This window comes from Balaenoptera musculus, chromosome 6 (genome assembly GCF_009873245.2).
Source record: "Balaenoptera musculus isolate JJ_BM4_2016_0621 chromosome 6, mBalMus1.pri.v3, whole genome shotgun sequence".
Lineage (NCBI taxonomy): Eukaryota > Metazoa > Chordata > Mammalia > Artiodactyla > Balaenopteridae > Balaenoptera > Balaenoptera musculus.
In genome coordinates, this window is record NC_045790.1 from 88464348 (window position 1) to 88478411 (window position 14064).

A 14064-nucleotide genomic window follows, 5' to 3' on the forward strand; every position below is an offset into this window, starting at 1 on the left:
CATGACCTATCTACCTCAGAGACTCCTTCTGCACATAAAATAAAATTCAGCTGCCCTTGCTCAGCTCCATGGCTGCATGATCTGCCCCTGCTGACTCCCAACTCACCCCCAGCCAGTCTCCCTTCAGTGCCACTGGCTTTCCTGTTCTTTGACTCCAGAACATGCGTTAGGCCCGTGGCCTTCACACCCTCTGTCTCTCTGCCCGGAATCCAGTGGCCTGACGGCTGAGCTCCCGATCTTCCCCTGGCTAACTGCTGCTCGAACTTCAAGGCTCTCAGCTTAAATGTCATGACCTTCTATTCTAAATTAACTCCCTATCCACAGCCTGGTAGTACCTAACATAGTAGGACAGTTTGGTTTTTTTCCTTCATAGCACTTATCACAGTTTGTTATGAGATTTCTACTTATGTGATAATGTGCTTCATATCTGCTTCCCTCACTGAACTGTAAGCTCTATGAGGGCAGGGATCCTGCCTGTATACCCAGCACACTATCTTACGTGCAGTAGATGTTCAACAAATATCTATCCAAAGGAAACAACAAATGGCTATTTGTTCTAACTTTCCTCATTCCAAAGAAGTGGAAACTAAAACTCAGGAAAAATGAGTTTCCCTGAGCCATTGAGACATATAGTGGCCAAGCTGGAATTAGAACTGAATGAGAATTAGATAATAATTAGAATTCTTATCTGGATTTGAACCAGCAATGCCAGGCCAGGACTAAGGACAGGAAAGAAATGTATCAGGTGAAATTGGAAGCCGGGTGGAGGTGCAGAAATTTTGCGTCTATGCTATAAAATTCTCTAGTGGCTCTTAAATGAGGAGTCTTAATTTTTATTTATTTGATAGCTTATTCCTTGTCATTAAACAATCCCCAAATATTGATACTCTAATATTGATATATGCAGAAATTAGAATTATCTATTTTCCCAGACACAGCTAGACAGATCTAAATGAGAAAATCAATGGCAAAGAGAAAAAAGAGAGGCCATATGGCCGTACTCTGTCCCATCTGTTGCATGGGGACCTTGGCCTCTGGCTCAGCCTAAAACCAGATGAGGATCCGGAGAACTCTGAAGCCCCTCGCCCTTCCTGTCCCAAGCCCTGTTTGTGCTCAGTGACTGCCACCCACACAAGTTAACCGTTACTTTGGACCCAAACTGAGCTTTGCACCCAACTTATGCAACTCAATTTCAGTGTATTCTTTGCCCAACAGGAACAGCGGAAATCTACCCCTGGCTGATGGTCCCCATGAGTCTGCATAATGGGAGCACAAGAGAGAGGTCCCCAGGATTCATTAGCAAACAAGGACACAGAGTGAAAGGGCAAATGGCCACCTTTCAGGAAGGTTGCTTGGGGTTTACTGTTCAGCACCCAGCTTTTACATCTTTCTTCCCATCTGCCTGCACACAAGGCCCCTATAGCAGGGGAGCCTCCTTAGGACTGTAAACTAATGGCCCATTTAACGCATTTACCCCCCACTCCCGGTCAGCAAATACTTATTAAGCATATCCCCGGTGCCAGGCTCTAGGGCCAAGTGTGTACATCCAGGATCTCCGAAGGAGGAAATCAAGCAATGGTCTTCCATACACTGTGGGCAAGAACTATTTGGAGCTGCTAACTTCTTCCCCTGCCTACTGGGCAGAGCTCGTTCTGACTATGTGAGCTAACAAAGTGGTACCAAAACCCTAAACAGGTTCCATTGTCTATAAAACAATATATCTATAGATCCAAGCCAGGTGGATTGGGAAGTAGCTACAGCCAGCACTTGAGATCCATGGGCATTAAATCTTTCATGCAGATAAGGCAAAGCCTGCTAAAAAAGGGCCTGTGCCTGTAGGGCCACCAGGAAATTGGTTCTGGTGCTACTTCCATGACCCATCCACTCTGGACCCCTGTCCCCTACCCCAAACCCCAATCCCATCAGCTGTACAAGAAGCAGGTCAGATCTTTCCAGCTCTGACAACCTAAGCATGTGCAACCTGAAATAAACCACCCTTTGTTTCCGGTTTGGCAAAATACATTTCCTGTAGAAATCAGGAAGGGAGGACAAGCTAGCAGGCAGTAGGTGTAACACCTAGAAAAGCCCTTTTGTGTCAGGATGCTGTCTCCTTCTTACTCTTTCAACAAGAACTCTGCCACAAGGCCAAAAACTGCCTTTGACTAAGCCCGCCTATCTCTCTACTTGTAATGCTTTTTAAACTGATAAGCAATATTGAGCAAGAAGCAGCAAGACTAGTAGAGACTGGCCCAGCCTGGATGGCCCAATCCCAAATCCTGTTCTAGGACCCTGTGCTGCTGATTCCTTGGTTGACCTTGGGGAAATCCCTTCCCTGCTTTGTGCCTCAGTGTTCTTATCTGTAAAATGACAGGTTTGGGTTGGACTGTCCTTGAGACCTTGCATCACTAAGATGATATAGTTCTTTCCACTACTCACCGGCTAATGGACACAGCACAGCAGAGACAGTTGCCCATCACGTGGGCTGCTGCCACCATGATGAGAAGAGGCAGGGGACCTGGACCACACAGTAGCTAAGAAATGAGATTAGGAGGTGAACATATAGGTCTTTGGAACACCAGGACCTGCGCAGAGCCATGGGAGGCAGGGGCAAAGGCAAGGAAGGGGTTAGAAACTGCAAGACTGAAGATAGAAAAAATAATAATACCACTGAAGAGCAATCTGACATAGTGGTTTAGAGAACCAACTCTAGAGTCACACATATACACACATATCCATGAGGGATTATATATGAGTTCTATGTCAGGATTTTAAAATTTTGTGTTTTCATTTCAATGGTCATCTAAGCAAATGTGAATAAACATATCTGGATTTTTCTGAATGCCTACTTTATAACCAAGTTCTGGAACAAGATTTCAAGCCTAAGTTTATATTTGTGTTTGTGATTGTGTTAGTACCAATATAATTGTAGCAGACCAATGAGAAAGGCACAGAGGCAGATGCAACTTGTGAATGATGAGATTGGACCAAATGAAAGCCAAATGATATCAAATGAAGGTCACCGGAAAAAACGATTGGAAAATTGAATCATTAGCACATAGTAATATAGACTGTCCAAACTCAAACGAATAAGCATTCACTACCATAGTCACATTGTTACCTATAATATGGCTTCAGCTAAACAGTGTCAGCTGCCTTACTACATTAACAGTACTGGTTTTGCAATTTTGTTTGCATTTAATTTGTAAGTTTGTATGGGTCATATGGCCTGTAAGAATAAGGGGTTTATATCTAGTTTCATATATGTTCATATTTAAGTAACATTATAATAAAAGAATAAATTTAGTGAATAGAGGAGGACCTTGACATTTTTGTTCTTTTGAAGAAGGGCCGGCCAAGCATTAGTCTAGTTTCAGAAACACTGAATTAAGTTATATCCAAGATCCCTTATAGCTCTTTGAGTCTAAGAAAGATGAGCATTTCGGTTGCAGACGTGTTAAGCTTCATGAGGACAGCCAAATGGGGATGTAGGTTTAGAATTCAGGAAAAAAGGCAGGGCAGGAAACAGACATTTAGAAGCCTACTACAGAGAGGTGAGGCTAAACCCAGGAGACTGGACGGGATCTCTAGGAGTGTTCAGAGAGGGAGAAGCCAAGAGCTGATGTCGGAGCTTCAGAGAGATCACTGGGCCTTATAGCCTTTATCTTCTCATGGAAAAATACCATTCACCTGTGAGTTAAAGATGGCCTTCTCGGGATTACTGAAAGGGTCATTGTCCCATCCAGAAGTGAATGGCTTAGAACACTCCACAGAAATAAAACAAATCTCAGTTTTATATTCCTCCAGGCTTGCAGTCAAAGCTGACAGGAAAGAGTCCACGCTGACACTAACAGATCCAGCCTCTGATCTCTAAGAGCTGGGCCACGAACTCACTTCATTTCCACTGCCCAGAAACCATTAGATGCTCTTGGAGAGCCAGGTGGCCCCCAGGGCTGCAGCAAAAGTTAAGCAGAAGATGGCAAAGGGGCAATTCTGTGCGAGATTCCAGAGGTCAGAACTCAGGCCTGGGTACTAGCACAAACCAAAGCTATCATTTCTGCCTGGTTGCCAATCTGCCCCCTGTGATAAGTGACGGGGCTCGATCAGGACCCTACACACAGTCCCGTGTCCACCGGGGCCAGATTCATTCAATCATTTTGAGAAAACCAAGAAGACTCCCTTTCCCCCCTCCTCCCCTCCCAACTCAAAATCAGGAAGAAAAGCATGGGAGAACCCCCAGAGAAACCCAGGCTTACTGTTTGTCTTCTTCTGAAAGTGAGGTTCTTCCACAGCAGCAACCTCAGCTGAGGCCAATAAGCCATGTTACCTCAGCCGACACCACAGCAGCCTGCGTGTGGCTCGGGAGCCCGTGGAGGAAGTGGCCGGAGCTCACAGGGGGGACGCTGTGGCTGGTCATTAACTGAAAGATAAAGCAAGAGGGGAGAGCGCCGTCAGTTTTTGCTGCAAAGCTATACGCCAGTGAGGGCTGTTGCACCAGCCCTCTCACCTGAGCCCTCAAACCCAGCTCTGCCTCATGACTACTTCTCCATTAAGTCATGAGTCCCCAACTTCTAGCCTTGGGGTCTCTGGTAAACAGGGATTCTGGAGGTTTTCTGGCAGTAGCCTGGGAGTGAGTCATTATTATCCCAATCAATTGAGCTCCACTGGTGTGATCATTTGGGAATGAAAAATGCACTTATGAAGGCAGACCTACGTGAGCAACCTTAGGTGGCCAAAACCCTGAGATTGCAAAGGGCATATTGGAATCCTAGAGACCTGCCTCCCTTCGCTAAGAAAATGCCTCCCCTCTCAGAAAATGTCAGTAGCATTTATAAATTTTGCCTTGAACCTGGAGTGACTTATGCTAGTCCCTGAAATTTGCTGCAAGCTACGTTTTCATCTGGCTCCAAAGTTGAGTCCTTCTGGTGATAAATGGCACCATCGATAAAGCAGTTTCCTAATCTGGAAAGTCACAGCGTGTCTTAGATGTGATGGTATCTTAGATGGTGTGAGTAAACACCAAGGAAATGCCAAGGACACCTGGCTCCCAGGTGATGAGGACAACCCCAGTGCTGTGTGTGTGTGGAAAGGAAACAATATCCCATTGAGAAAAACAAGGCAGCTAAGGCAGACGGAGAGCATCACCTGTGAAACTGACAAGCTCTCATTGTCCGGACATATGCACATTTTTGGTCTTGCTACACCTGCACCTGCACACAAGGCCCGCCTACTCCTTGTCAGGTGTCACAGGTGCCTCCTTGGAGGACTGTTTTGCCATGCTGGGGGCGGGGGTTCTCATAAACAGGGGATACAACCTTCTGTGTGTCCCTGCTGCCCCCTCAACAATGGTATTCATTTAATACTGGAATAATCCCAGGTAGTCATACTAAAATTAAAGTTGGGAAAAAGGGTGAAAAATGAAAACTGGAAGCAGGGAGGGATACACAGGTCAAAGCTACGCCCTGATTCCACTTCACAGTCATGAACCCTTAGCAGAAATCAGAAACCAGCTTTACCTCTAAAATGGCTCATTTAATCATTGTGGACTGTGGTGGAGTAGAGGTGGGATATTAGGCCCAAGGAACAAACAGCAAAAACAGCTAAGAATGTAGTGAGCACTTGTGCATACAAAACCAAGTACTGGACTAAATATCTGTGGGTCCAAACAGACCTCAATGCAAAGGTTGATCTATAGCAGGATTTTACCCTCTTGGTCCCCACCCCACAAGGACCTGGATTAAAAACTTCTAAAAAAGAAGAGGGAATGGAAGGAGTCTGCAGTGTCTGAGAAGAAGGACTGACTCTACTATTATGTATTTTAATTCATTCATTGACAAGCCAACAAATCAGGGATTCCTCTGAAATAGTCAAGTCTTGGGACCTATTTCTTTTTATTTATTGATGTATTTATTTATTCGGTTGCACTGGGTCTTAGTTGCAGCAGCTGGGCTCCTTAGTTGTGGCTCTTGGGCTCCTTAGTTTTGGCACGTGGGCTCCTTAGTTGCAGCAGGCGGGCTCCTTCATTGCGGCTTGGAGGCTCCTTAGTTGCGACTCACCGGCTCCCTAGTTGTGGCATGTGAACTCTTAGTTGTGGCATGCCTGTGGGATCTAGTTCCCTGACCAGGGATTAAACCTGGGCCCCCTGCACTGGGAGCGTGGAGTCTTAACCACTGCGCCACCAGAGAAGTCACCCTATTTCTTTTCTTTATCGTTTGCTCAGCAAACCTCTAGTTGGACACAGATGCTGCCCCCCCCCCGAAAAAAATTCTCACTCCAAAAAGAAGAGTTAAATCAGCACTGTGTCCATCCGCAATTTGTTGTTTAAAGATGGCAACTGGCCTCCAAGCGCTGAGAGCCAGAATTTGATTGTGAGCTGCGTGCTTGCAATCCCAAATTATTTTGAAAGTGGCCTAGGACAGGGCTTGCATTCCAGAAACACAGAAATAAATAATTAGCTAGATTTTTCTCATGCGAAAGCTGCTCTCCAGGAATCACTTAGTTAATTTAGAAGCTACAAGAATCTTTTCAGATCCCCAAGGTAACAATGAGGAGGTTGGAACACAAGTTTGTAATTAAAAAAGGAAAACTGGGGGCTTCCCTGGTGGCGCAGCGGTTGAGAATCTGCCTGTCAACGCAGGGGACACGGGTTCGAGCCCTGGTCTGGGAAGATCCCACATGCCGCGGAGCAACGAGGCCCGTGAGCCACACCTACTGAGCCTGCGCATCTGGAGCCTGTGCTCCGCAGCAAGAGAGGCCGCGATAGTGAGAGGCCCGCGCACCGCGATGAAGAGTGGCCCCCGCTTGCCGCAACTAGAGAAAGCCCTCGCACAGAAACGAAGACCCAACACAGCCAAAAATAAATAAATAAATAAAATTTTTTTAAAAAGGAAAATTAACTTAGCAGAAAGAGAGCCTAGACAGGAATTAGGCCCAGCTTCCCAACTATGTGCCCTTGGCCAAATCTTTATGCTCTCTGAGCATCAATTTCCTCATTATAAAATGAGGGTGACAATACCTACCTTGCATGATATTCAATGGATTCAATGAGGCGATATAAGTAAGTACCCAACAAAGTACATGGCACACTGTAAGTGTCAAAGAAATGAGTTCCCTTCTCCCCACTTTTCTTTCTCTGGTCTATCAGTACCCTCTAATACAGAAATGGTTATATCCTGTCTAAACAATCTTTTCTACTCCATTATTTCTAGCAAATCCAATGTGGGTTTCCGGCAAAGTAGGAAGGATGAAATCAGAATGGCCTGGTGTCAGAGACCCCCAGGCCCAAACCAGGACACAGAATCCCCTAAATCTGAGTGGAGAATCTCAGAGGAAAAGAAGACACGCCTCTATAGAATGTTCACGAGAAGAGAACAGCTAGGAGGAGGCTTTTTGGAGAGTATTTTCCTAAAGCAGAGTTTCTGGGTCTCCAGACATGGATTCTGGCCTCAGAGACCCTCCAGGAGACACGCAGAGAAGTCAGCGAGAAGTAGCCTGGAGCAGCAGTGGAAGGTCTTGCTCTGGCTTCGCTGGGTACCAACAGGCAGGCTTCTTGCCCCACTTCCCCTACCCACCGTGACACAGACCTCGGCCTCCCGCATAATCCCCTCCTCCCACCTCAGAACACGGTGACCACAGCTGGGAGCAATTTTGCCCAAAGAGGAGGGTTTGGCAATGCCTGAATTCCTCTGCTCAGGTAACTGAATCCAAAGGGACATTTCTACATCCAAGGAAGCAAACAAACAAACCAAAACCAAAAAGAAGGCCGTACTATGGATTAGATTTCTCAATGTTTCAAAGCTAGTAGCACACTCGCTTCTGCCCTTATGCACATTTCCAGTTACTGGCTGGAAAGGGTCCTACTTCACAATCACGGCCAGTCAATAGGCCACCCTGTTCTGGCTCCTGCGTGACCAAAACAGCCACTTCCCTGGGTTCCCTGCCTCCGGTCTTGCCCCCTCCATCCATTTATCACAGAGCAACCAAAGTTATTCCACTAAACCCAAGTTCCAGGTATGCCACTCGCCCACTTAAAACCTCTGCCAGCACCCCACCGCCCTGAGGATAAAGTCCAGTCCTCACCTTGGTTTAGCTGGTCTCCCCGATGACTCCAGCCTCCTCTCTCACCACTCCCCACCTCCTAAACCAGGCCCCGCAAAACTACCCATGGCTCCAAATGGACTGCCCTCTCTCCTACCACAGGGACTCCCGTGCGCTCCCGGTCCTGAAACTACTGCTTCCAACACTGTCAGCCTCGCCAGCTCTTCTTCAACTTTAGGATCCTGTCCTGACCACACTCGGTTAGGAGCCCCTCCTAGGTGCACCCAGGGCAGCCTCTGTTTACGCTTGCATCGTTTCTGCCACCTTCTGAGTCCACGGGACCTCTTTCTTCATAGCAGTTTTCCCCAGCATGCAAAACAGTATCAGGCATAGAGTAAGCCCTCAGGGAATATTTGCTCAATTAATTAACTACAAGATGGGCATGAGAAATAGGGATTCAGGATGGAAGGGTGGTGGCATTCCTGGGCCCGTGATAACCGGTTTCTCAAGCTTGATTAACTGATTCAGGCAAATTGTCCCCAGGGAGGGGGCTCTATGTTCACCACACACTTGTGATGGCCACAAGGACTGCTGAGCTTCCCAGGTGACTCCTGGGACATCTGGGAAAGTGTAATTGAATCTAGCTAGGCTTCCCACAAACAGGTTTAGCTAAGGCCCTCCCAAGGCCAGAGGAACCATGAAATCTGCTTTCTCCCCACCTTCATGCCAAGTCCTAGGCGCTCCCTCTCTAGGTCTTTGCATCAGTCACCCAGGTGGATCACGCTTTGCCAAAATTTAACATAGTTCCATACTCTAACCTTTTTTGTACAGTGTGACCTTGCGGAAGCGACTGTTCAAATCTTTGGCCAATTTTTTTAAAAAAAATTTCACTTCAAGTGCCACTGATATTCTAAAATTATTAATACCTAGAGAATACCACAGCCTGCTGAACCGTGACCTTCTCAAATAAGCAAAGATCATTAGTTGCAGAGAAATGCAAACAAAAACCACAATGAGATACCACTGCATACCCACTAGAACTACTGCAATTTTAAAAATTGAGAAGTGTTGGTATGTGGAGCAACTGGCGCTCTCATACATTGCTTGTGGAAATGAAAAACGGAACAGGCACTTTGTAAAATACTCTGGCAGTTTCTTGTAAAGTTACGCACAGACTTATAACCCAGCCATCCCATCCCAGGTATTTACCCAAAAGAAATGAGAGCATATGTTCACACAGAAACCTGTATGTGAACATCTATAGAAGTCTTATATAGAATAGCCAAAACTGGAAACAATCCAAATGTACATCAATTAGTGACTAAATTAAAATGGAGTACTACTCAGCAATAATAAAAAGGACTGCACTACTAATACACGCAACAGCATGGGTGGATCTCAAAAGCCTTATGCTAAGAGAAAAAAGCCAGACTACATACCGTATGAGTCTATTTGTATGACATTCTGGAAAGGTGAAACAATGGGGACAGAAATCATATCAGTGGTTGCCAGGGGGTGGGGGAGAGGACAGACTGCAAAGAACATTGAGTGATGGAAATATTCTACACCATGACTGTGGTAGTGGTTATACATATACTATACACATTTATCAAAACTCATCTAACTGTACATGCAAAAAGGCTAAATTTAACTGTATGTCAATTATATGTCAATAATTTGATCTCCCTCCCCCAAAAAACTTGTGTTCTATGACAATAATTCACATACTCCACAAGTCAAGTCATGCCTTGGAAGACCTAAGTACTGCATAGTGTAAAGCTTGACTATTGTGTGATTCCCTAGGAAGGTAAATAGTGAATAAAATCTTCACCCCCTGTTCATTCCACAAACAACTGCAGCCTTAACTCTGCCAGGCTGCCATCAGCCACAGCAAATATTTACTGAATGCCTATTATGTGCAGGTGCTGTTCCAGACACTGGAGATTCAGCAGTGAACAAAAGTGGCAAAGTTCCTGCTCTCGTGGACCTTCTATTCTAGCAAGGAGGTATAAAACAGACAAATAACAGTGTGTTGTTAAGGCAGTGGGTGATAGGAGTAATGAAGAAAAATAAAGCAGAGTAAGCAGGCAGAAAGTAACGAGGGGTGGGTAACCCCTTTCTTTAGGACAGTGAAATGAGGGTGTGCCATATGCTACTGGCAAAAGGGTCACCAAGTGACAGCTGGGATCGTGAATTCTTTTAACTTTTCCCTAAACCAAAACCTGAAATGTCAGACAGACTCAGTGATGCTGGCAAAAGAAAAAATATAGGTTCACAGGAAGCCTGGCGCCATGGGGGAAATGACGACCCCAATCAGCACCTACTGCACTGCTCCCCCAACCCCCTTCCTCACCAAAACATTTGGCCCTTTTGAACTTCACATGTAAGTTTCAAAGATCGATGAGAAATATAAAGAAGAAAGGAGGAGAGAGGAAGAGGCAGACATGCTAGAAAGACAAGGTGGGAGGGTTTTTTTCCCACTTAGTGAAGTCAAAAGGAAAAGAGGAACTACATCCCGTGACTGCCTTCTACCCTCCTAGAGCATTAAATCTGTCTACAGAAACGTAGTAAGGAAAAAAACTGCACGTGTTTACACTGCTACCCGAAACTCTTAGTTTGTGCAGTAACCAAGGGTTGGTTGGTCTTTTTCCTTCCCGCAAGAACACTGTGAGCGCGTGAGACTGAGCTTCTGTCAAAGGGTGGGAGCCAACCCTCTAGCCTGCTCGCTCCAGGAGAGGACGGTCTCCAGTGGGGACCACACAGCCTCCGTTTCTCACTGGAGCAGAGAAGTCGGCTCCTCGAGGCAGAAGAGGACAACCTAGCGCAAGGCCATCCCCCAGCTGATAGAAAGAGTTTACTGTGGCTTTGGAGACCCGCTCCCACCACACCCCAATCTTACAGAGAAGCCAAGGCCCCAAAAAGCAAGTGGCCTGCCCAGACTCACCCCCTAGAGTTAGAGCTGGCCCCCAGGTTTCTCAAGAAATAACTTGTCAACAACTGTTCCCACTTTCTCACTATTATATCCCTCCTACAGTTCTGCTTGTTCTTCTGAACACATTTTTCCTATCAGTTCTACCCAAATAGTTCATACACTGCAAATATGCAGTCAGCAACTAATTTTCGTCTTCCAAAACCAGTGGTTTTATGGCAGCTATTCCTCTAAATTTTAAACAAATAAATAAATAGATAGATAAATAGATAAATTTGTGTGTGTGTTCTTCTTTGTTAGACAAATTTCCCCACAGTCACCAGAAGTGAGATAGAAGTTGAAACCTGTGACAACAGCAATCAGCATCTCTCCTGACAAAACTGTTTCTAGATGTCTTATCTCAATAATTAACTAGCCGTTAACAAAAGCAGGAGGTGGATTTACGGCAGGATTTAACTATATCACATATGAATTGCAGTAAACGTGTTGGCGGTAGAGCTCAACGAATGGCCTCTTCATGAGATGCTGATGCAAATGCAAGGATCACAGGTGTTGCTGCATCTCATCTCCAGAGAGATGTAGAGGGTCCTGAAGAATGAAGATATGAAAGCTGTAAGCCCACCAGAGCATGCTTGCTTGGAAAAGGTCTGTTCTTTAATTGCCTCTCTGAGTATATGTCTCTGGATCAGTAGCCACATTCAGGGAAAAGGCTAGTGAAGTTACTGACAGTCAGAAAACCAGGCTGGGACAGGCTCATTGCACCCATGACTGAAGACAGGACACGGCTGCCGTGGTGGAAGGAGGGGAGTCGCCCCGTGGAGTCGCCCCGTGATCTCTCCCAGGCTGAGCCATCAGTTTCATTAAGGCTGAAGTTAATTTGACTGCCTCAGTTTCTTTTCCGGTCTCCAGTTGCCACTGAGCTCTCTACCTGTAAGGTCGTTCATGCTAATCCTGAAATTCTACCCCCTCGCATTCCCCAATCATATTGCAGACCCACAAACTCAGTGAAACTGTCCTTAGTTGCCACTAGACCCTTAGAGGCCTGCAGAAAGGCCATGGGCTGGTACTCAGTGACCCCTGAAACTGTGTTCCTACTTAAACCATAACATTTTAATACTCAAATCTAAGGAGGAAAGAAGATGTAAGAAATCCTCCAAGATAAAAGTCAAGGATAAAAGGAAGCCATTCTATCATTCTCGAAATTCCTGTCATTCTAGAAGAGGCTCTGCTATCACAATACCTGTTTAAAAAATACAGATCCAATGAATTTCATCAATTTTAACAATCTGTAACTCAAGGGGATATTTTTTAAAGTACCAAATGTATCATACTTACTTGATTATTAGTAACGATAAGTTTATAGATAACTGCACATTCTTGTTTCACCCTGAAATATATATTCAATTTCCTGGACAAAAGTATTTGCTAATAGTTAATTTTCAAAATGAGAGTTATGACATGAATACATAAAAACGTAAAGCTAGAAGAGATACATGAATACTGTACAAATCTGTAACAAGCCTTTGAGAAGCATAATTCCTCATGCTGTCAACAATTCTATTTTAAAGGAGATTCAAAAAGTGTAAATCTATTTCTATCATGTCACTGATATTTGGACAACCAAAGATCCTATTTATCACTCTCAACAGTCCAGTTGTTACCAGCTAAACAATCTCAGGACTTCTAAAATTGACAAGATCCACAGTTTCTGAAAGCAAATCTGTCCTGTCCCCAAGTTCTTGTTTCATTGTTGTAGAATTATGGAGGAGTTCTGACAAAATGTTAGAGATAACCCTTCTTCCCCTGCTGATTTCCACTAAACAAACACAGAGCAAGCTTCAAAGGAAGACTTCGGCAAACAATACAACTATTTGCTTTTTCCCTGGTTGGGGATGTGTAGCATATAGGAAAAATGAACCTTTCTCCTAGAAATGAAATACCTGTCAACATTACATGTCATAGAAAAAAAAATTTTCTCAACCATAATCATAATGCCAAAGCAAGAGGGCCCTGCAGGGAAGGAACTATCAAAGTCACAAACACCCTGAGTGATACAGAAACACAAGCAAGCCCACCTCCATGAGCAATCCTTTATTTGCGGAAAAACTTGACTGGATAATATTCCCTGTTGTTGGAGGAGGGTTTTCCAAGAGAATTTTATGATAAAAGGCTCGGTGACTGTATCAACAAAACAAACACTTTGTTTGGTTTACATCTTGGAAGGGTCAACATCTTCAGATGTTCAACCTTCTCCCAAGCTAAAAGTTTATTTTTTTGAATTTTTGAATTTTATTTTATTGATTTTTTTATACAGCAGGTTCTTATTAGTTATATCTATTTTATACATATTGGTATATATATCTCAATCCCAATCTCCCATAACAGTGCTCAAAGGACTTGGGGACAGACAAACCCAAATCCCTTCACTGCCTTCTACTTCCTGCAGGCCAATGCCGCTGTGCAGCAAACTTCCCCAGACGTCCTTAACTCTTATTTTCTTGAATTAACTGGCCCAGTAGACAGAAGGGAGGTTTCAGAGAAAGCAGGTTTTGAATCCTGACTCTGCTACTCACCTGCTCTGGGACCCTAGGGGTTCTGAGTCCCTGTATCCTCTCCATTAAATAGAACAAATAATGTATATAAAATATTTAGCCAGTTCCTGGAACAAAGGAAGTATCCAGCAAACGGCAGCTATTACAATGATTAGTGCTGCTGACTTCACAGGGTAAAGCATTCATCAAGGATGGGGCACAAAATGGGCAGTTTATTAAAGGAATCTCTCTTCTCCCTTCTTTGTCCACAGACGGCACGATTTCCCCCAAGGGCTTTTCCAGAACACACTGGAACTCTCTGCAGTGCCCAGCTCAGTGGGAGATGTGAAAGGGTTACGCTGGTATCCTCATGCCACTTCTGCCGTTGTTGTACCATAAACCCCTGTTTGGGGACCCCACCACCCAGTTATACTATTCTCCCACTCTGGGGGCAGTCAGCTCCTCTGTTCCATGCAGGCCACCGTCCTCCACATCTTTAGCACCCAGCACAGTTTTCTTCCCCAGCCCACTTCCTCCAGCCTCCAGGTCAATTACCTATTTGCAATCTGG

At 44.9% G+C, this 14064-nt stretch overlaps 1 protein-coding gene across 5 annotated transcripts in view; it reads right to left on the reverse strand.

The window, feature by feature from the left end:
* Positions 1-14064, reverse strand: part of ABCA1 (ATP binding cassette subfamily A member 1) — a 176655-nt gene that overhangs the window by 110968 nt on the left and 51623 nt on the right. For all 5 annotated transcript variants that reach the window (XM_036855459.1, XM_036855458.1, XM_036855455.1 and 2 more), the window contains exon 2: positions 4254-4417. In XM_036855459.1, the coding sequence (XP_036711354.1) occupies positions 4254-4319 (66 nt within the window). In that variant the 5' untranslated portion in view covers positions 4320-4417. The remainder of the gene's footprint in view (positions 1-4253; positions 4418-14064) is intronic.